This window comes from Rhinolophus ferrumequinum, chromosome 22, assembly GCF_004115265.2.
Source record: "Rhinolophus ferrumequinum isolate MPI-CBG mRhiFer1 chromosome 22, mRhiFer1_v1.p, whole genome shotgun sequence".
NCBI classification, from domain to species: domain Eukaryota; kingdom Metazoa; phylum Chordata; class Mammalia; order Chiroptera; family Rhinolophidae; genus Rhinolophus; species Rhinolophus ferrumequinum.
The window spans coordinates 34050686-34073541 of NC_046305.1; the positions used below are offsets into that span (position 1 = coordinate 34050686).

Sequence of the window (22856 nt, forward strand, 5' to 3'; positions counted from 1 at the left end):
CCTTATTCACACTGTTTAACTGAAACTTTGTCCCCATTGACCATCATCTTCCAATTTCCCCCACTCTCAGTCCTTGGAAACCACCATTCTAATCTCTGCCTTTATGAGATTGACTTTTTCAGATTCTACAAATAAGTGAGATAATATAGTGCTTGTCTTTCTGTGCCTGGATTACTTAGCATAATGTTCTCCAGTTTCATCCATGATGTCGCAAATGACAGAATTTACTTCTTTTCATGGCAAAATAATATTCCATGGTATGTATATACCACATTTCATTTATCCATTTATCCATTCATGAACACTTGAGTCGTTTCTATAACTTGGCTATTGTGAATAGTGTTGCAATGAACATAGGACTGCAAATATCTCTTTAAATAATGATTTCTATCCTTTAGATATATATCCAGAAGTGTGATCACTGGATCATAGTTGTATTTTTTAAACATTTTTCGTGACTTCCATACCCTTTTCCACAATGGCTGTACCAACTTACATTCCCACCAAGAGAGTACAACGGTTCCCTTTTCTTCACATCTTCACCAGAACTTGTTATCTTTTATTTTTTTGGTAAAAACCATTCTCATTGCAATTTATATTTGCATTTTACTGTTGATTAGAGATGATGAACACCTTTTCATATACCTGTTGGCCATTTGCATGTCTTCCTTTGAGAAATGACTGTTTGGATACTGTGCCCATTTTTAATTGGGTTGTTTTCTTGCTATAAATTCACCCATTTTTACATGTTATATAAATAGAATCACACAATAGATGGTCTTTTGTAACTGAATTTCTTTCACTTAGCACAATGCTTTCAAGAATTATCCATGTTGTCTTTTATTTTTAAAAATGTTATAAACTGCACACTATATATTTTTATTTAAAGTTATCTTTTAATGAGGTTTAATAAGTAGAAAACATTTATTTACCCAAGTAGTCACCATTTTTGTAGTTTTATATTCCTTTGTATAATTCCACCTTGTATCTTTTTCCTTCTAGTCTGAAGGACGTGACTTCCTTTAACATAACTTATAGTGCAGGGCTACTGCTGGTAAATTTTCAGCTTTTTTTGTCTGAAGTCTTTTTTCACCTAGGTTTTTGAACTCTAATTTCACTTAGTATATAGAATTCTTTGTTGAGAACTTTTTTCCCCAGTAATTCAAATATGTTGCTTTGCTGTCTTCTCACTTGGATTGTTTCCAACAAGATGTCTGTTTTTACATTATCTTTATTCTTCTGTGCCTAGAGTGCTTTTTCCCCTCTGTCGACCTTGAGGATTTTCTCTTTATTGCTGGTTTTGGGCAAGTTGAGTATTACATGCCTTGCTTTAGTTTTCTTCACATTTTTTCTGCTTGGGCTTCATTATGCTTTTTGGACCTTTGATTTATTTTTTCAAGTTTTTCTGTCTTCCCATCCCTTCCACCACTCCTCTTCTTGGAGGGATTCCACTTGCATATATATTAGGCCACTGAGGTTGTCCCACAGTTAAATTTTTTCTCTCTCCCTGTTTCCTTTGGTCAAGTTACTATTGCTATGTCCTCAAGTTCACTATTTTTAATTCTGTACTATCTATTTTTAATCCTATCCAGTGCATCTTTCCTCTTAGACATTGTAATTACCATTTCTAGCTAGAAACTCATTTTGGCTCTTTTATCTCCTATGACTCTACTTAACTTTTTGAACATGTAGAATACAGTATAATAACTGTTTTAATGTTTTCTGCTAATTCTAACATCTATCTCAGTTTTGAGTTTGTTTCAACTCATTTTTATCCTCATTACAGGTTGTATGTCCCTCCTTCTTTTCAAATATGCCTGGTAATGTTTAATTGGATGTCAGGTATTGTTGGGTGCGAGATGTTTTTGTATTCCATAAATATTCTTGAGTTTTGATCTAAGACAGTTGACTTACATGGAAATAGCTTGATCCTTTTGGGTCTTCCTTTTAAGGTTTGTGAGGTGGCACTTGAGCAGCTTGTGGTCTAGGGCTAATTATTTCAAACTACTGAGGCAAGAGACTTCTGAGTATCCAATGTCCTATGAATCACAAGGTTTCCTTCCAGACTGGCGAGTGGGAGCAGGCACTGTTCCCAAACCAGAGTGAATGTCATACTGTTTCTTCTAGTTTCCTCAGATTGTTCTTTACCCAGCCCTGGGTCATTTTTCTTACATTCATGTGCTGATTATTACTCTGTGGAAGGCGCACTGGGGATCCTCTGCAGATCTCCAGGTCTCTCTTTGAGACGCTCTCGTATCTGTTACTCTGTTCTATAAACTCTAGTTTCTTGGTCTCCCCAGACTGTCAGCTCTGCCTCCTCAACTGAAGGAGTCCACCAGGCTCTGTGTGGCTTCCCCTTTCCTGAGCTGAAGCTTATAAACTCTCTCAAGAAAGTAAGCTGTGGAAATACTGGGGCTCTCCTTATTTGTTTATTGTCTCTCAGGGATTATTATTTTTTGTTGCCTGATATCTAGTACCTTGAAAACCACTGCTTCACACACTTTTTTTTTCTTTTTTATCGTTTCAGGCGGAAATTTATGCAGGAAAGGGTTCATTCAGTAGGCCTGAGTTGCTCCAATCCTGCACATTCCCCAAAAAGGCCCATTTTCAGAAGTGGCCCTTCACCTACTCCTGAGAACCAAGCTGACAATGTTGTCTGATAAGAGTGTTGTGCATGCCAAAAGCCTTGGGCCACACTGTACCAGTTTGAGTAGATATTTTAAGCTAACAGTGTGATTAATGATGAACATCTGCTTTTTCTTTGCTGGTCTGAAGTTTGGGTAACTGAAATCAGTCATGCAGCACTATATACCTACTATACTAATGCCCAATAAAAACTCTGGACACTAAGGTTTGGTTCAGCCTCCCTGGCTGGCAACACTTCATACATATAGTTACATATCATTGCTGGGAGTGTTAAACATGTCCTGTATAACACCACTGAGAAAGGACACCTGGAAGCTTGAGCCTGGTTTCCTTTGGATTTTGACTTATGTGCCTTTTCTCTTTGTTCACTTTAATCTATCTTTCTTTATAATAAACTGTAACAATGAATATAACAACTTCTGCCTTCTGTGAATACTTCTAGTGAATCAAAGAGCCTGATGGGGACTCCTGACAGAAAATGTAAGCCCCATTTCCCGTTATGCTACCTTGAGCAGAAGTGGAAATAGAGACAGGAGAATCATATTTTAATGGCCACTCCCTCCTACAGCTTAACTTTGTAGAGCAAATTGACCAAAAGCACACAGAAAAATTCTCAAAATATCAATAAAGTGATTATTCCACTCTTTTATATTCAACTAAGTACCAGCCAGTAAGACATATTTAGAAGTGTTGGTCTTTTGGGAAGTTTCATGAAAGGGATGGGTGCACCCTTCTTTTCCCCTTCCTGTCTTCTTTTGGAGCCCTAACTTCCAACTTAAACAGTGAGGTGGACTTGAGGATACCAGAGTAGAAATATAAAAACCGGTTGACAAGAAAAAGGTACCGCATACCCTGTACTAAGTATCTCTGGACTTCTTTACATGAGGAAGAAATAAATTACTGTCTTATTTATGTCTCTTTTATTAATTTTTTTATATTATACCTCTGGTTCTCACAGTGCCCGAGGTGATTCTAGTGGCCAACTAGGTGTGGGAAGCACTGATAGACCAATCAACAAGGGAAAATATTCAGAGCCAGAGTATATATAAATGTCAAAATGGAAGCATTTGGCTTATGTACTTAAAAGACAAATGGGAAGTCACATCAGCATAAGTTAGTATTTTTCTTGAAATACATCAAGATGTCAAAAATCCTAAACCAAAAATTACTCATTTCAAAAAATAATCAATGGAAATGCTGTTGTGCCAGCAGAGGGAAAAAAAAGATTCATTTTAATCTCCATTGATTGGCTGCTAATAGGTTTCTCCATTTTAAATGATATGAATTTTTTATAATATGGCAAAATAATGTGAATAAAAATTTACCCAGTGTTCCTCTGTAAACTATTTTCTGGAAACCTTCATAATCATCCCCTGCACACAACTCCCTCCTTCAATCCACACTCCCAAACAAGCTGTGTTAAAATTCCTCCCACCAGGCTGTGGTAGATAACACACTTCTGATTTCCCAGGATACACCATTTCCATCAGTATTCTCTGACGTAATTTCAGGATTTGTTTTCAGCCTAATATACATCTCAAACAAGAAGAGAGTTTAACTCCTTTTTCTCAAAATTTTGTTTCTTAATTGAAGAAAATACTTAGACCATTTTCTAATGTTCTTGTATCAAATGAATGCTTAATAGCTGATGTTGAATGTGGGTTTCCAGCATACCAGGCACCTATCTAAGCGTTTTCAAAGTTGAGCATCACAACCATCCCATGATGACATTAGTATCATTATTGCCAGTTTATAAGCACGGAAACAAAATTACAAGATGGCTGAATAACTTGCCTAGAAAGTGACAGAGATTCTAACTCACAGATACTGGCTTCAGATTCTACATTGTTAATCAGTACTCTGTACTTTCTTCATAGGCAGCAATATTAGCTTCATATTTATTTTTAATGTACGTAACTCAAGGATTGCTGTACATTCAATGTAAATAATGAAATCAGTTTTGCTTTCCTTTTCAGTTTTGCATGTAACAATGTAAACAAGACCTGAAGTCATCCTTAAAGAAAAGTTTATCATCTGTCTATTGGCCGCAGTATCTAACAAGCTGCCTGGTATACACTGGTTATCTGTTATTGGTTGAAATGAAGAGAAAGAGGCAAAATTTAGAAAAATTGATAAGAAAGTTCTAGCAGGAGTTGATGTCAATGAATATAGGCATGGAAAGACAGAAAAATAAATGTATCTCCCATATCAACAATTTGTGATACAAGGAGAATGGTAACTACAGTTAAGTAAAAGTTAAGATAGAGAACTAGCTTAGGAAAAAATGTTCAATTCTTTCTGGCACATCACTTGCATATTGGTGTCATGTTACAAATGACATATGGACTAAAAAAAAAAATTTGACAGTGAAATATAGCATGCTTCAAGTGCCTTTCAATTACTGGATTTAAATTAAATCCAGACATCTTATCTGAAAAGCTAAGATTTTTCCTTAATTGTGAAGAAATCCCAGATACTCTCAAACCCAAAAATGCAGTTTACAACTGAGAAATGCCAAGACTACTTCCCTTATAATAGAAGTTATACACTTAACACTTTTGATTTATAAATTATTAGATCATGTATTTCTATTGAAATCCACACTGCCTAAAATTTTTGCTTATGTGACTAACTTTTCCACCAGATTTTGAGCTTATTAAGTATAGTGACTGGCTATGACTCATCTCAATACCTTCAGTAACTTGTACAGGACATAATACAAAGGAAGCTTGCAATGAATTAAATTGCACCTCTTGCGTTAAGAGCCATAGGGACGTCCATTTATAAATGGACCTAATAAGGTGAAAGGACAACACAAGTTAAGGGCTATGAAGATTAGGACCAAGTCTTCTGATTCCATTACATCACCAAATTCATACAAAAATATTACTATCAAGAAGCTCCCAAATATTTTGACTTACCCATTATTGTATATGTCCTCTGATCTTACCTACATCTGATGGGAAGCCATGTAAAAAAAGTAGAAATGGAGCAAGAATCAGGAGATGTATAAATAATAAGACAGGAGAAAGGTCAGAAGTTCAGTGTTTTAGATTTACTGTACAAAGCAGGAGTTCTTTTATTTTCCTAAGAAAGACTACATGATCGCTATATTTAAAATAATTCCTTAAGCATTAAAAATTTTCCATTGCCATTGGAATACTCATCTCAAGATGAGTAAATTATCACCTTGACTTTCAACACAAGGCTTCTAACACTTCAGCTGTCATTTTACAGATTCATACTGAAAATAAATTTTAAGCAGTTACATTGCTGTTTAATAAGTAATAATTTTGCCAAATTAGTAGCATTCAGCTTCTAGTGAGATTTATTTTATTCATAGACTATTTCCTGAAAGAAACATACTAAACAGAACCATGTACCTTTTAAGACTTTTCTTAAATAAGGCATACCACTAGGAAACAATCTGCTATTATTCTCCATCTCAAATTAAATAAGTGTAATAACTTCCAGGTGTTTGATAAAAGGCACTTTCTATCACTGTAAGATCCACATACTTTCTGTAAGCTTTCCTGGAACTTAAACTTATTCAAAGGTATAAACATTTTTCCTCAAGGATGATACTAGTTATGATTAAGGTTATTGTGCTTGCATAGAAGAGGATTTGACTTAATGGAAGATTGTAATAGGAATTAACAAGGTGGCTACTTAATTACATAGCAGGATTTATTGTGAGCAATATTCGTGCTATTTACGTACTTGTTAAGATTTAAGGAAGCAAAGGCTAGGTAGATGATTAATACGTCTTACTGTAGTATTTACATGAAGTGCAACAAAAACTTAAAGGACTCAGAACAATGTATTTAACAATATCACAAAGAAATGTATCTCAGATCCTTTTTGCCTTAAAATTTGCTACATCGGACATAATATATTTTTACTGGAAAAAGAAAAGTTTAATTAAAATGAAATTTAACGCTCCTAAAAATGCAGGATAATAAATATTTTGAATTATCCACTATTTTATACTGAATGAAGCACTTGATAAATTTTAAATGGTATTTCTCACAATTCATTTATAAGTTCCAAAGTAGAGCTTCAGCTATAACCAGAATTTTGAAATAGGCAAAACATACTACTATATTTTGCCACGTATAACATGCTCCTGTGTATAATGTGCACCCACATTTTTGGTCCAAACTTTCAGGGGAAAAAATCTTTCATTTTAATTTTTTAATTCACATTTTTACTTGTTTACATTTATGTACTTGTTTTTTGTATTATAAAGGAATTTCAGCATTTATTTTTTAACATATTATGGTACAAGAAATTTTATGTAACAAATAATTACAAAACACAAGAACAGACATAAGGTACAAGAAATTTTAAGTACCAGTAACAAATTTATGACATTTTCGCATTATAAAAAGCCAAGAACTCTTAGTCATTGCAAGTTTGTTGTAAGTTCAACAAAACCAATTATTGTATTCCAGGGTATTATTTTGCATACGGATATCATTATTAATTTCTAGAGTTACATTTTTAACTCATAAGCATAAATAAAAGAATTAAAACCATTTATATAGATTTGGAATTAGTACTACCCATGTATAATGCGCATCCTATTTTTCCCTCAGAAATTTGGGCAAAGAAGTGCGCATTATACACAGCAAAATATGGTAGCTTAGCAAACCAATATCTAACATGGGCAAGGCTGTGGAAATGTCCTGCGGTTATTAAATTAATTCTATTATAAGCATAGCAGTAGATTTAGAATCAGTAATACTTTTTAAAATTATTCCTTGGAAAACTTTTGTTGGTAGTATTTTAAAATGCATTGCTTTCCACTTTCTAACTCATTATTCGATCATTTAAATTAGTTAAACTATACTAGAGTAACACAGAGAGATCCAAATATTTAGTGTTTTCAAATCTTAAACTTCAGTTGGTCTTTTTTTAAAAAAAACACTGTACTTTTCCAAAACTGCTAGTCATATGGCCAAAGACAAAAAGAACAGTGTCCCAAAATACGACAGATGAATAGCAATTGGAATCCTACCACCAAAATGGAGAGGAGAGCAGAGAAGTCAGTGATGGGCTGGACCCACCTCCAATGGGAGAGCCTGTAGTTAGCATCTCTTTCCAACTCCACATTTTTAGAACTTTTAATCTGCCGTGCAGGATGTGTTTACCCAACGGTAATCAGCAAACACTACAAATCAGTTCTTCCTTGCTCCCCCGCTCCCTTACTCCCAATTAATCATTTACCAGCATGTCACTGGGAGGAACAGTAAAGAGCACCACTGCTTTTCCTTAAAGCTCTTCTTAATTTCTTTTTCATTTTTATTTTGTGCATACTAATAAAAATTAAACTACGTTTAAAGATGCCAGTATTAAAACAATGGGGTAATTCATAGATTATTCCACAGTATTCACTGGGCAGCAAGGTAATCATAACATTTCAGTGACAATACCTTAATAATAATGGAAGAAACTCAAAGTTCCATGTCAATTCAAGGTAGTTTCCATGGGTATGAAAAGACACTTGTGAGCTTGAGTATGAGAACTTGCTTAACTAGTCAGTGTGGCTTAATTTCCCCAGAAAAGTTGAGAACTTGCATAACTAGTCAGTATGACTTAATTTCCCCAGAAAAGTTGACTAAAGGAATAAAAGTTATCAAACCCAAATGTTATATTTATTTTTAAATTAAATTTATTGGGGCAACAATGGTTAGTAAAATTACATAGGTTTCCAATGTACAATTCTGTAATACATCATCTATATATAACATTGTGTGCTCACCACCCAGAGACGGTTCTCCTTCCATAAATATAACCAAACGTTTTATTTATTTATTTAAATTAAAGTTTATTGGGGTGACAATTGTTAGTCAAGTTACATAGATTTCAGGTGCACAATTCTGTATTACGTCATCTATAAATCACATTGTGTCTTCACCACCCAGAGTCAGTTCTCCTTCCATCACCAAAAATATGGAACACTTCATGAATTTGCATGTCATTCTTGCACAGGGGCCATACTAATCTTCTCTGTATCATTCCAATTTTAGTATATGTGCTGCCGAAACAAACACTATATTTATTTTTAAGCCACATAGTTTTATGAAGGTATACTATTTTAAAATTGAGACACTAAATAATTGCATAGATTCCTGATTTATTTCATCTTCTGATTAACTGAGAACTAGACATATCGGTTTGTTTTGAACATTGTAGTTCAATTAGAATTACACAATAAGTACTTCTAAGAAATTGCCATTGTGGCATAATTAATTCAAAATTGTACAGTACTAAAGATGCAAAAGGGGCAAGGGTTAGCTGATATAAGTTAATCGTAGATCATAGCCTTGTAATGACAATTTTTAAAATCCTCAAATATGAACTGGTTGCCTTGACAGTGACATCATTGTTGTTACAAAGTTGAATGCAAAAGAAAAATGTACTTCAGTAAAAGGGTCCAGTGAATCAAAGTTTTATCATACATGCGTAAGTGTATAGAAACTAAAGGGGGAAGAAAAGAATATACAGAATCCCAAAACCAATTCCAGTCTTACGGTCCATTTCGCCTATTACTTTTTCCTACTTTCTTCAGCAAGTACAGAATCGGCCCTGTCAGAGGTCAAAGTAGCCTGGCAAAGGGCAAAACTGGTCAGTTGACACCATGTTGAAAAGTGATTGATGGCATCTCATCAGCTCCCTCCACTGCAACCATCTGGTCTGTGGATTAGAAACCATTCATACCTTGCTTCATTTACACATATGAAGGACTCTTTGAAGAACTGAATACAAAACATCTTACTGAAAAATTTTGTGAATGCATACAGTTTGAAGGATTTCCCACTCCTATACTTTTTTGATTCCTCATTTTCATGTCATATATTTTAATGTCTGAATAAACAGCCAGATAAAACTGGGCTCATCTTCGTAGGGTTTTAGTCTCCAGTTCACTAATGACTTCATCAAGCTATTCAACCTTTCTATGCCCTTGGCTTCATTGTTTCTGAAACTGAGACATCTTTTAAGGCTGGAAACAGGTTTTCAAGTAAGGCATCAAGGAAATAAATACTGTGAGAGTGCAGACCCACATTCACCTCTTTTTACTCGGCCAACTCCTGTCTTGGCCCATTTCAGCCTGGATAGCCCTTCTACACCTGTCCTTTGAAAAAGACAACCATCTCATTTTATGGCCCCTAAATTATTGGAAATTGGAGTGAAGGTGAGAGGAGACTGTAACTGAAATGAATTTCTTTATTATCAATTATTAAATAAAATAAAAACAGTATAAAACTAAATCATTGAACTGCATGAATGTGAGTTTATAATCTGCATACTTTAACCCCCAAGCACTTTTCTCTTTCTGAGTTGATTTATAGTTATTTGTGAATTTGCCTCAAATTCCATTCTGGTATCATAAGCTCATTTAGGAGAGACACATTTATCTTTCTAGCCAGTCCCCATATAGTACTTAATGTATTGCCTAGGATATAGCACATACTTAACAATAACTTATAAAAATAAATAAAGGTATAAAATATTTTGTTGGTAACTTAAGCTTTGGAAAATGTATGTTTAAATTTTAGTGTGGATTTTAAAAGTTATCTACTTGAGTCTTTACCATATTTGATAATAAATATACTTTCCCTCATACAAGGACTGTACATGTTAAACAAATTCATAATACCAGCAGACATACACTGGTATGAATTATCTGAATTCATTGGCGCCAAACAATAACTGTGAGGTAGACAGGACAAGGACCTTGATCACCATTTTACAGACAAGGAAATTAGCTTAAGTTGACAAAGCTAAAAGTGGCAGAAGTACGACTTTAACAGCATAGCTAGGTTCTAAAATATAACCCTAATTACTTCCTTAAACTATGAATTTGAATTTAATAAAGACCTTCTCTCTTACAAATGTTAGATATCCCCAGATTCACGGTATCTACTTCCAAAATATTTTCCCCTCTTTCCCTTCTTTTTTCCACCCATATCCCAGCTTCTTTGCAATTCATACTAAAATCTGCATTCATTTGCTAGGGCTGCCATAAAAAATTACCACAAACTGGGTGGCTTAAAACAACAGGAATTTATTGTCTCAGTGTTCTGGAGGCTAGATGTTTGAAATTAAGGTGTCGGCCGGGACATATTTTCTCTGAAACCTGAGGTGCACACTCCTTCATTGCCTCTTCTAGGTCTGGTGTTTGTTGGCAGTTCTCAGCATTCGTTGGCTTCTAGATGCATCATTCCAACCTCTGCCTCTGTGGTCATATGGCCATCTTTTCTAACATATTTTCACATCATCTTTCTTCTGTTTCTTATTACTCTGTGCTCCTGTCAACCTCTTGGTCAAAACACCACCCTCTGCCCAAACTCAGAATTTCCCATTGAGTTCTCAGTCTTTCACTACCTTCAATTCTTTGACTTCAACCGCCACTTGGATCATCTGGCCTCTGCCTCTTACTTAACCATCTCACCATCAATATATATATATTTTTTTCCTTCCACACCGCCTCAGCCACCATCTCCCTTGACATTGGTATTAATTACTGCACTATCTCCAAAAGCTTTATTTCAAACATGCCACTCTAATCCTCACTCCTTATACTCTTCCACCTTCCCAGAACTCTTTGACCTTATTGAGACTGCCAATCCACTGAGCACCACCCCACACCCCCGTGTATTCTCACTACCCATCTTCCCTTTCTATTCCGACTTCCCTCAAAATAGATTTCATGATCCACCCTCATGACATCTTCACAACGCCTTTAATTCCCTGTCCCTGTCTCTCTCTCTTTTCTTTTTTATTTTATTGCCCAGGCAAATCTTAACCCAATTAAATCCATTTCTTTAACTACTTTGAACCCAAGCAGCAAAAGTGGCTAGAGAATCCACAATGACACTCATTGCTCTCATGTAAATTCTTGACAAATTTCAAATGGAAAACAAATACTGCTTACAACCCTACTATATTTGCTTACTATTTTCATTCTCTCACTTTCCAGAAAATAGATTCATACTTTTTTTGTTCTTCAAATCTATATCCTGCTTTCTTCTTATTCTCAGGGATCTTGCATCATAGTCTTACTGAAAAAATAAAAGCCATCAGGCGGGAACTCCCTGTTGTTCCTACCACCCAATATACATCCTCTCTGCCTTCCATCCTACTCTAATGCTTTTACTGTCACTCCTATGCCCTCTCATCAAACAAATCCTTTATCCCCTCTATGTCCTTCAGCACTAATGTCTCTTCTTACTGGATCTCTTTCATTAACATATGTACATGTTCTATTCTCCCGTCTAGCTACTTTCCTTTTCACCTAATAGTTCATTAAAAAACTAAGAATAATTACTAACATTGAAAATGGTATTGTTTTATACACTAATAGCAGCCATATGAATTGGTACAACCACAAACATTTCAAATCCTTATAACAGTCATACTTAGCATTGACAACTTTCATTCTAGAATCTTTTCATATAATGTGATCTTAAACAAATATAAAGAATGTTTTAAGTTTTGTTTATTACTATCTAGTGAGGGGCAATAACTTTCATGAACCATGTAAGGATTTCCTTCAACTGTTTCTGTCTCTTTCAAAAAGATTGAGGCTTAACCATAGCAATGTTTGGAGTTCAGATTGCAAGTAAATTTTAGCTTTAAAATGCAGCATGAATCTAAAGTTATTTTGTTTAACACACCTATGATAGAAATTGTTTTGCTTTATTAAATTTGTCATCATGAGAAAAATGTGTTGAGTCAAAGTAGTTACTCTTACTACCCTTTTCTCTTTCAGTACCATGAGGAAAAAAAGAAAAATTGTACACACACACACACACACACACCATATATATATATATATCATTCATAGTTCTAAGGTAAAGGCCTAGGATAAAAGAATTCTTTTAGAATCGGGTCTGCCAGAGTGGTTGGTGGGGGTGGGGGGTACAATATATGTACAATATGAAAGTTTCTATCTTTGGTCACTTGTTGAAATATCTGCTCTCGATGTTACATTTATTCATTCAATATTACAACCTGAGATTTATCCATTCACAGTAACAACCTGAGACCCAATTACTCTTCCTGTTCTCATAGAGGAATAAAAATAAGGAACCATCACGCAATCAAGCCACGATCTACAAGGAAGCATCAGATCAGGATTGAGTCCAAACCAGTCCCATCCACATCACAGAACACTATCCAGATGCCTACGTGTTATGTTGTCTTGTATTAGTGGTGGGAGGATGAAGCAAATGGGTAATTGGTTCCAGTGCCATTTGGTCTTTTCTGACGTAATTCAGTTGAATCATTTAGGTGGGAAGGACAGAAATGAAATGCACTATATGTCATTGAAGCCAACTCTCTCACGTCTATTTACAATACAATGCTTTAAGCACAAAAAATAAATAAATTGTTTAAGCATTATTCTTAACAACAACTACTAAAAACAAATGTTTGATAATAAAGGAGAGGCTTGAATAAACTTTGGTATCTCCACTCCCATGGAATATCATGCTGTTAGTACTAAGAATGTGGGCTGATACTTCTGACAGAATAAGAATGCAAATATAAAATTGTACATTTCATATTTAGAAAGAAAAAAAGAAACTTTATTCATAGGTAAGAAAAGTAGTAAATCACTTCAGCATGGCTGTTTTAGGTGATATGACAGTTTGGGGTCTTTTCACTTTTTTTGGTATTATTTAAATCTTATGTAATGATCATGAAAAATAATTTAAAAATTAAATCAGAGGAACAAAAATAACTTTAATGAAAATTAACACTAAAAGAATATTTTGTTGTGAAAGTTATGCTTTAACCCTAGGGATCTTTGAATTATGTAGGATTTCAAACATTTTCCCCCAGCAGTCCATAATATTTATCATAGAAGAATATCTGAAAGAATATGCCCCAAAATTTGAGTTCCCTGTGGTACAAAGAGTCAGAGAAAGGTAACTGAAATTCCCTGTGGGGCTGAGGATGCCATCATTTGTACTCTGGTTTCCACTGACAGTTATCAATAACAAACACACTGACTTACAGAGTCCATCATTTTTTTTTTTTATTTTTTTTTTTGAATCTCTGGTCTTAATTCCTAGCTAAAAAGAGCTATCCTAGAGACACAAAATATGAATTTATTAATTCCAGATCACCTTACAGAACTCCAGCCATATATAGAAGGAACAGGTTTTTTTTCTATGTGCTCACAAGAGATTTTGCTCATTTGTTCAATTAAAAAGAAAAGGAAGCAGGCAAGCAGGAAGACAAGTGAATAAGTATATAAAATCCATATAGCTGATATAAATAGTACACTTAATCCTACCTGGCATGTAAAACAGAGTAGTTAAGACACCACCACCTCTGCATTCCTTTAATATGATCACTCAGCAGGTCACATTTCCAAACAATTGCACCATTGCCATATTTTATTACAAACCACCCTTAAAAGACTAATAAATAGCAAACTCACTGAGGAATCAGCAAACTCTTCACAGGGGTTAAATGATTTCCAAAAGGTCAGATAGCAACACATAGAGCAAAACATCCTCAGACTTGTCCCCTATCCCAGAATATTTATTTTAATTAAGATATAGTAAATATTCATTCTCTTCTACTGTTTTGCTGAAGATTTTCACATGGTCTTCATATTAGACTAACGTTTTCCAAGTTTTAGTATGCTACTATAACCAATTTTTAATATCATTCAAAGGATTTCACAAAGATTTAACAAATAATCCACAAAAGAAGTCAATCCTGGGTAGGTAAAACAAGTTGAAAATTGGGGGATGAAGTTTTGGGAAAGAAGTGAAAGTCCAGTGGGTGGAGAGTGGGTAACAGCAGAGAGTGGCTGGTATAAAATATGGGGGAGGGTGAGGGAGAGTCAGGGCTCCATCCATGAGCACCATCTGTATAAATCAGGCCTGGAGTTGACAGGTAATTTTGTGTGGGTCTCCAGAGAAGTGGCCCTCGGGGCTTCATTATTGATGAAGAGATTTTTCTTCAAAGTGGCCCAGTCAGGAGTGCCTCAAGGGGACATTCATAAGCACTCATAATATCAATTTCCAAGCACCTGGGAGGTAGGGACACAGATTGTCTCTTTAATTATTATGGTTGAGGTAGAGGCAGTGAGAATGCTATTATACAACCCAGCTGAAATTCGCAAAGAAACAAAATTATTACAACCTAGTGCAAAAAGTTTATTATCTGAATCATACTTCAGAAAGGGCATGGTTTACCTTTCCTGGTGCAAAACAGGTTGATCTCCAACTCCCTCCTTCGTAGGATTTCAAATGTTATTTATGAAAAAATACAGTGGGTACAGGGATGCTTAGACATCTAGAAAAAAACTTTATTTAAAGCTAATATTCTTCTTAGAGAAATTATAAGCTTAGTCTTGTTTGTACAATGAAATAATCTGAGTTGTTTTTGTTTTAAAATAATTGTGTAAGGATTTCTTTTCAGAAAAGGACAACCCAAATCCCTTCTAAATACTGAGAATGCCAAGAAATAATATTCACCAGTGCATTGGTCTTGATCTAATCTCAAAAAACAATCAGAAAAACACTAAAGAATCAATCCACTGCAGTAAAACAGTGGGGTTGGGGGAGGGGGATCAGTCCTGGGTTTGAATCTTATTCTGCAGTGTATTAGATGTGGATAATCCTGTATAGACAAAGCCTATGACACATACTTCCTTTTACTCTCCTATAGCTTACACTAGAGGGCTGGCAATACAGTCAGTATTAAAAATATTTTTAAAACAGAGACAAAAGGCAAAAGGGGTGTGTCTCTTTAATTTGACCTGAATTTCAGAGACTCCCTTATCTCATTGGTAATACTGACAACTAGAATGCAGGACCTTTCCCATCAGACATATCTGCAACATTTTTGAATCTACCATGAGCCTCCCTACATTTCTTTTAACTTCATTACCCTCCCTCATATATTTTAAGACTTTGATACTGCTAGATAATTCTTAGAGTTGAACAAAACGATAGCCAAATGATGTTGATATAACACACATGACATATGCAGTAATAATATTTAAAATAACTACTACCATTAAAAAAACATACATTTCATGTGACAGATGCTGTCTGAAGCATCTTATGTATATGACTCCAATTACTGCATGAAATTATTAAGATTAAATACAAGTGACAGAGGAAGAAATGACAGTCCAGGAAAGAACGCCACCACAATCGCATAAATAAATAAAAAATAATAGAGCCAGGATTTGAACCCTTAATATAATGTTGTGGTTTTTTTTTTTAACTAACCATGAAATGAAGCTTGAAGTTGTGAAATACAAAATATATAACTTTATACAAAAGTACTGAATTCCTAACATAAATAAACAGATACCTGTTCAGCCTAAAAGAAAAGTTAAATGCTGAGTTAAATGCAGATATTTTATATCTACTAGTATAACATTTTAATTAAGAGCAATGAAAGAAGTAATAATTATAAACCACAGGAAAGACATAATCTTATTAAGAGTTATCTCAGTAGTGTAACTGTCTCCAGGATATCTGTGAACACCCACACTATTGATGTTTGAAGCCAAAAACTCCTGACTTGACACAGAGGATTAAAAGCAAATGAAGTCCAGAAGGTAAACATGTTACATTTGAAAATAAAAATCCTGATTATATATAAATTTATAATCTTAGAATGTCTTATTAAATTAAATATTTTCAAATCAAGGCAGGGTATAGATGACAGAATTTTCCTTATCGTTTTAAGTACTAAAGGTTTCTGCCTATTTGTCATTGTATTCATATAGCTAAGAGTCAGAAAAATAAATTGGCCAATCTTACTTTTCAATCTCTTTAGCTGCATTGATACCCTGAACTATATCAAATCTCTTATATTTTCTTTGTCTTGTAATTTTATTACTTATTTTTGTTTAGTCTCATTGTCTTTAATTTTAGTGTTTCTAATTTTGTAATTTAGGCTTATGGTAATTATTGGAAGTCTCCCACGGTGACCAGACATGTTTACCTTACTGGAACTTCTATTTTTCAGTTCTTGTGTTGTTGCCTGTTTATATACAGAGTTTGGTAAAATGCTATACTCAAATAGTTAAGGAAAGATATGATGCTTAAATTTCATCCAATTATCTCAGTATTTTGACTCTATATCTTCTTGGAATTCTTATTAATTACTTACTGTAAATATTCAGCTTTCCAAAACTGAATTTTTCTTCCAAAATGTAAGAAAGGAGGCTACTGATCTTCTAGATATTTTTACAATTAAACAACCAGTCAACACTATCGGCTATGATTAAAATTAAGCAGATCTAAAACAATCTCCCTAGTGACAGATTCATCATTAGTCATTAATCTCACAGTTTTTAATTAAACTACTAAAACTGGTCATCAGAATTCACGTGTGGGAGGTAGAATTTTTTTAACTGTACTAAAATATATATGTGATCATACTTAGCTATAGATATGTGTAGTACCTTAAAACTACTAGGAGCCATCACAAGAATGGAGTAACTTTTCAAATCACATAATCAGACACATTTCTACTTTTCACCTAAATTCCTTAGAAAGGAGAAATAGTTTAACATAAAAATAAGTATGGTCTACTGGACAACTTAAAGTAGGGAGAACTAACACATTTTTAATAACTCAAACTCACAACACAGGTTTAAAGTTTAAATTTAAAAAAATGCTTTAAAAGCCTTAGCAAGTCAAGATAGCATTTCCATAGATCTGTGGTGCCCAGTCAATAAAAAGAAGATAAGAAAAGACTATTACTTCTACACTGAGTAAAAAGCATGTAAGTTTAAGTAAATAAATAAATAACCCATAGCTTCTGCAAAGTTGAATCCTTATTCTCTCCTTTGGATCCAGGACCTTTCTCCCTAGGGACAAAAGCAGTTATGATAAAGAGTATTCTGAAATAATCTTTTGCCATCTCTACCAATTCATTCCCCATGACTTTCCTTTTTTCAAAATACTCCTTAAAATTGACTTCCTCGGAGTTGTTTCCATTATACTCCATTTTCCAAATCCATCCTTTTATTATCTTATCTTCTTAATAAATACAGAAAATTCTCAATTATCTCCTCAAATGAATAGAAGCCACTGTATAATTCAGAAATCATTTTTATTTGACTCAAAATGCATTGCAATTTTGTGAACAATGGACAGAAATCCCTTTTTATCCAGGGTAAATTTGAAATGGGCTTATAACCCCTTACTACTAACTGGTAATTCAAGGGATGGACTTGACTTATGCTTGTGGAAGCAGTAGAGTGGTTGGTAGCAATTTAGTTTGGTTGTAAATGTTTACCAAAATTACTAGCATTCAAAGAGTTAAAAGCTCCCTGAAGCTGCACACATTTTCCTTCAGCTACACTATTATAGTCTGTTCTATATAGTCAATTATCCATGTCAGTGGAGGGGAACAAGATAGCGAACTCTTCCAAAATCATTCTTACTTGCTTTTAAATGTGCAGATACTATATCGGTTATCAACTCAAACTAAATAAAGTACTGTGCAAGTACTGCTGATGTTAAGGAAAGTGATCCATGTCTGACATTCACCTTCTTTGTAATATTCCCAGGGGAACTTGTATTCAAAAATCATCCTTGACAAAATTCAGCTGTATCCAAAAAGTGAGTCCACAAAGTAAAGTAACTTTTAAAAGTATATAGCTACTGCTAATGAACTTTAGAATACTAATTATTTCATTAGCATTGATGTTCCTGATATTTTTCTATATATTTTTTTAACACGTTTGTCCTTTTTGCTGACAAGAAAATGTCAACTTATGGTATTTGTTAATTATCTTTTCAAGTATTACTTTCCTTACTTAACATATTATGCAAATATGACTTAAAGAAGCTTGGTAATAGCCTAAAGGCACAGGGCCAAAAAGGGTTGAACTAGACCTTAACCCCAGGCAGTTAGCTCCAGATTCTTTGCTCCGAATCACATTGAGCCTGGAAAAAAAATGTGAATTCTCTTGCAACTTCTCCCATTATTACAATGACAACAATTTTTGAGTATATGACCTAGGTTCTATTGCCTAGTATCTATTATCTACTAATGCATCCTTGCTATGCCTATCTTCCAGCCTAGGGACATTCCAGTTTTGGAATTTAGTGACCTGATTTTTTTCATGCTCCCAACCCTTCAAACCCTGATGTGATGTTGGATTGAGGCTAGAAATCATGGAGTGAGCACACAAAGCAACTTTTTATACCTCAATAACCTTTTTCCTCAGAAACAAAGATATTTCCTGGCTGCTTCACTGAAACCAAAGGTTCTGTAGATAGCTTTCAGGGGAAACTAAATCACTAGTATAGTGGGTTGTCACCATCACTTTCTGTTCTTTTCACATTTATCAAGTGAACATGTATCTATCTGTTTCTTACTGATACATTTTTTTAAAGATTACTTTCTTCTCCATGTATTTGAGACTAAGGCAGTGGTCACACAATCAGATCAATCTCTAGACAATAGATTTAATAAATTCATTCAAGGAAAGCAAATCCAGTGTATGCACTCAAATTAGACAGAAAACTGACCTTTCATAACTCATTCGGATTCTTCAAACAAAAGTGAGCTTTTGTGAGTCAACAGGACCAACTAAGACATCTATGCTTGAATGTGTTCCTCTAGGCTTAATGTATTTTTCCTCACTGCATTATATTCTACTGATTTCATGCTCTTTCGTGGTACTCATGAATCACAGGTATTGCTTTGAGGGAAAAGTAAGGTACTGTGTGTGATGTTACTCATTAAAGTGTCTTGCATATATGAACAACATAAAAGATGAAAACCACTATTCTAGATCATAAGTAACATCAGGCAGACCAGTCACATACACAAAGGTTAGATGAGGCGAGTACATGACACGGCTTGGATTTCTTAAACAGTCTTGGTTGAAACAATATAAGACATTAAGCCTTATAAGACGTATAAGACTACTTAATGTTTCACTGACATTTTTTTCTTTAGCGTATTGTAGTTAAGAACTGATTTCAAAGACAACTGCAAGAGAGTACAGAGAAAGAAATCAGTTAAGCAGGTAACATGCCATTCTAAAGTTCAAAAGTCAAAAGTCAAAAGCCACCTGTCCTGACACTTATTTCTGAAATCATACTTCCTGAATGCTGTCAGAAGTTTGCTATTATTGACTTCATAGGGGGGAAAACAAGGATGAGATTGAGTCAAAGTAACGAGGGCCAAAAGGACTATGAGTAAATGAAGTATCTTTTACCCAGTGCACACATAAATATTGAGTTAAATGTATCATATTGGTTAATATGAAAAAGTAAATTATCCACAAGAGAAACCACAAGTAAATTAACTGGAGAGGTCCATATAATATACTTTGGCTCTTGTTGCTAAAATGAATTTTTCAAGCCAGTGTATGGAATTTGGAGAAAACATTACTACCACCCCTCAAACAGAACACAAAGTTCTTTCAACCAATGACAAGGCAAAATGGGGCAAAAGCAGCTATTCTTCAAACAGGTCATTTTAAACTCTTACTTGAACCACTGAAAGGACTGAGGAAAGGAAATCTTTGTCATTTCTGAAGAAAACAAACACACACGTATACACACATTTTACCAGAGTAGGAGAGTGAAACAAAGAAAAACCCCAAACAAAACACAACAAAAAAACTAAAAACCAGTATATCTTATCTCAGATATGCTGACATGGGTTAGTATATCTAAAGTCACTGTTTATAATTAAATCCTTCTCATTTCATACATAAAGGTCCTAGGAAGAACTCAAAGTTATGCTCATTTCAGGTAAGAACTCATTCACAGGAAGAAAGATGATATTTATACATAAACAGAGTGCAAGACGGAATAAAAAAACTGTTGAGAGAAAAACCACGGTTTATTTATGTTTTTCTGGCGGCGCTGCATTTTCATGTTCTCAATACATGGTTTCATTCTTTCTTATGTTAAATTATTTTGTAAGCAATACTAATCGGTGACACACAGATCTTCCTTTATATACTCCACCTTGGCAAATATTCAGGATTCAGGCACTGGAGGTGGGCGCAGCAGACAGGTGTGCTGAAACGCATACACGGGGTGGAAGGGGAGGTACGGAGAGGCTGGATTGGGAAGTAGGAGCTCCTGTCCAGCAGATTCCACCTCTCTCCAACTCTTGTGCTTCTTCAGTCCCGCCGTTCAGAGCCGGACAGGACAGGCTTCCTTAATCCCCTCCGAAGTCAACAGCCCGGTCCCAACCCAAAGGGAAGCGGCTCCGGTCATGGGACTCCTCCACCAGGTCCCCGCCCGCGCGGGGAACGGGCTGTTCCGCCACCCCGCAGACCTCCCGCGGAGGCCAAGTTTCCCTGGCTCCCACTCTTCCCCGGGCGCGGCGGTGGCCGGGGGGCCTTAAGGTCCCCCACCATCTGGGCCCCCCACCCGCCCCCAGAAAGCCAGCGCGCAGTCGGTACCTCGATGTCCGCCGTGTCCTTGCTGAGCACAGGGGCCATAGCAGTGCCTAAGTCCGGAGTCCCCTAGAGGCAGAAGCTTCGTGCGTCCTCAGGCTTCAGAGATCGAAGTGACACCTTCCGGGAGCACGCGTGGAAACACCAAGCTCAGGGCGAGCTGCGCAGGGGCGGGGCGGGGGGCGGTGACACCCGGGGCGGGGGGCGGGGCGGGCTGTGAGGCCACGCCCCCGGGCGGGGCTCGCGCTCCGTCCTGTCGATCTGGGGCCTGCTTCAGCCCGCTGAACTGCCCAGGAGAACGGACTTTGGAAGCCCTTCCGGTTCCCTACCCCCAACCTAGCAGCTTGTTTTTCGTTTGCAGGCGGAAGGAAGGGTGGGAGAGAGTGCTCACTCTGAGAACTGTTCTTTGCTCTATAAACTGTTAAATGCTGAGCTAGATAGGCGAGGACCAGATGTGACAGATCCACGGATTAAAGGTAGAAACAGTCCGCGCTCTAAGTAACAAATTGTTCCTTTTCTTTCCTTCCGCAAGAACCCCTCGAGGAGAAGAAACATTGCTTTTCAGGAACAAGGTAGTAAATGTTCCTCCATCCATCCAACAAATAGGCTGGCAAGGACCTGGACTGAGGTGGAGAAGACAGGGTGCAGGCCTTCTGAGAGTTGACAATCCCTGGGGGTGGGGGAAAAGGGATGTGAGGACCAGGCCAGCAATAATTCCTACAAGCCAGAAGAGACAAGTAGTAGGAGCTGTAGGTGGTACAAAATCAAGGTTGTTTTTTGCAGAACAATCCATTCTCATGGCTTTTTTAAAAACTAATTATTCTAAAATATGAAGCTCTTTTGAAAACTTGCTCTTTATATTTTCTTTTAGAGCTTGCTTGGGATATGGAGCGATTTTATTTACAGGTGGTCTCAATCCAGAAAATACTCACCTCATCTTCAAGTATATCTGTACTCCAGACTTTCCTTCTTCTTCACCAGTTAGATAGATGCAGCATTCACCGTTATCGCATAACACTTCCTGCGTACTTATATTAAGGTTTTCATCGTACTTCTTTTTTTATATATTTTTAAAAAACTTCTCTTTTATCTATTTAAGTGTGTTTTTCCAAAACCCATCAGCTCCAAGGCAAGTAATTGTTTCAATCTAGTTGTGGAGGGTGCAGCTCACAGTGGCCCATGTGGGGATCCAACCCGCACACAACCTTATTGTTAAGAGCACTGCGCCCTAACCAACTAAGATAAGGGCGCCGCCCCTCATCATACTTCTTAGTGCTCTTCATCTGCACACAGGTGAATTTGATTCTCAAAAGGGTGAATTTGATCTGCACACAGGTGAATTTGATTAGTACATGGGTGAATCTGATATATACAAGGGTGAATTTGATTTGCACAAGGGTGAATTTATTTGTACATGGGTGAATTTGGTATGTACAAGGGCGAATTTGATTTGCAGAAGGGTGAATTTGTTTTGCACATGCGTGAAGTTCATTTGCACAAGGGTGAATTTGATTTGCACAAGGTTGAAATTGATTTGCACAAGTGTGAATTTGATTTGCACACGTGAGAATTTGATTTACGAGGGTGAATTTGTTTTGTACAAGCATGAATTTGATTTGCACTTGCATGAATTTGATTTGCACTAGGGTGAATTTGATTTGATTTGCTCTTCGCCAGATTGTGATCACCTTGGATTCAAGTATTTCCTCTTTATTGTTATTCTTTCTTTAGTTCCTTCATCATTTAATTCAACAAGTATTTACTGAATGTTTTCAATGTGCCAAAC

The 22856-nt window shown here is 35.8% G+C and overlaps 1 protein-coding gene and 1 non-coding gene across 2 annotated transcripts in view; both read right to left on the bottom strand.

The window, feature by feature from the left end:
* DPYD (dihydropyrimidine dehydrogenase) overlaps positions 1-21229 on the bottom strand; it is an 830145-nt gene extending 808916 nt beyond the window's left edge. Inside the window, 1 exon segment of the mRNA XM_033092743.1 lies at positions 21077-21229. Coding sequence (XP_032948634.1) covers positions 21077-21115 — 39 coding nt within the window. The 5' untranslated portion in view covers positions 21116-21229.
* LOC117015483 (U6 spliceosomal RNA) lies at positions 8596-8702 on the bottom strand. Its single transcript, XR_004421722.1, has one exon. It is a non-coding gene; the product is annotated as a U6 spliceosomal RNA (small nuclear RNA).
* Positions 21230-22856: the final 1627 nt, after the last annotated feature.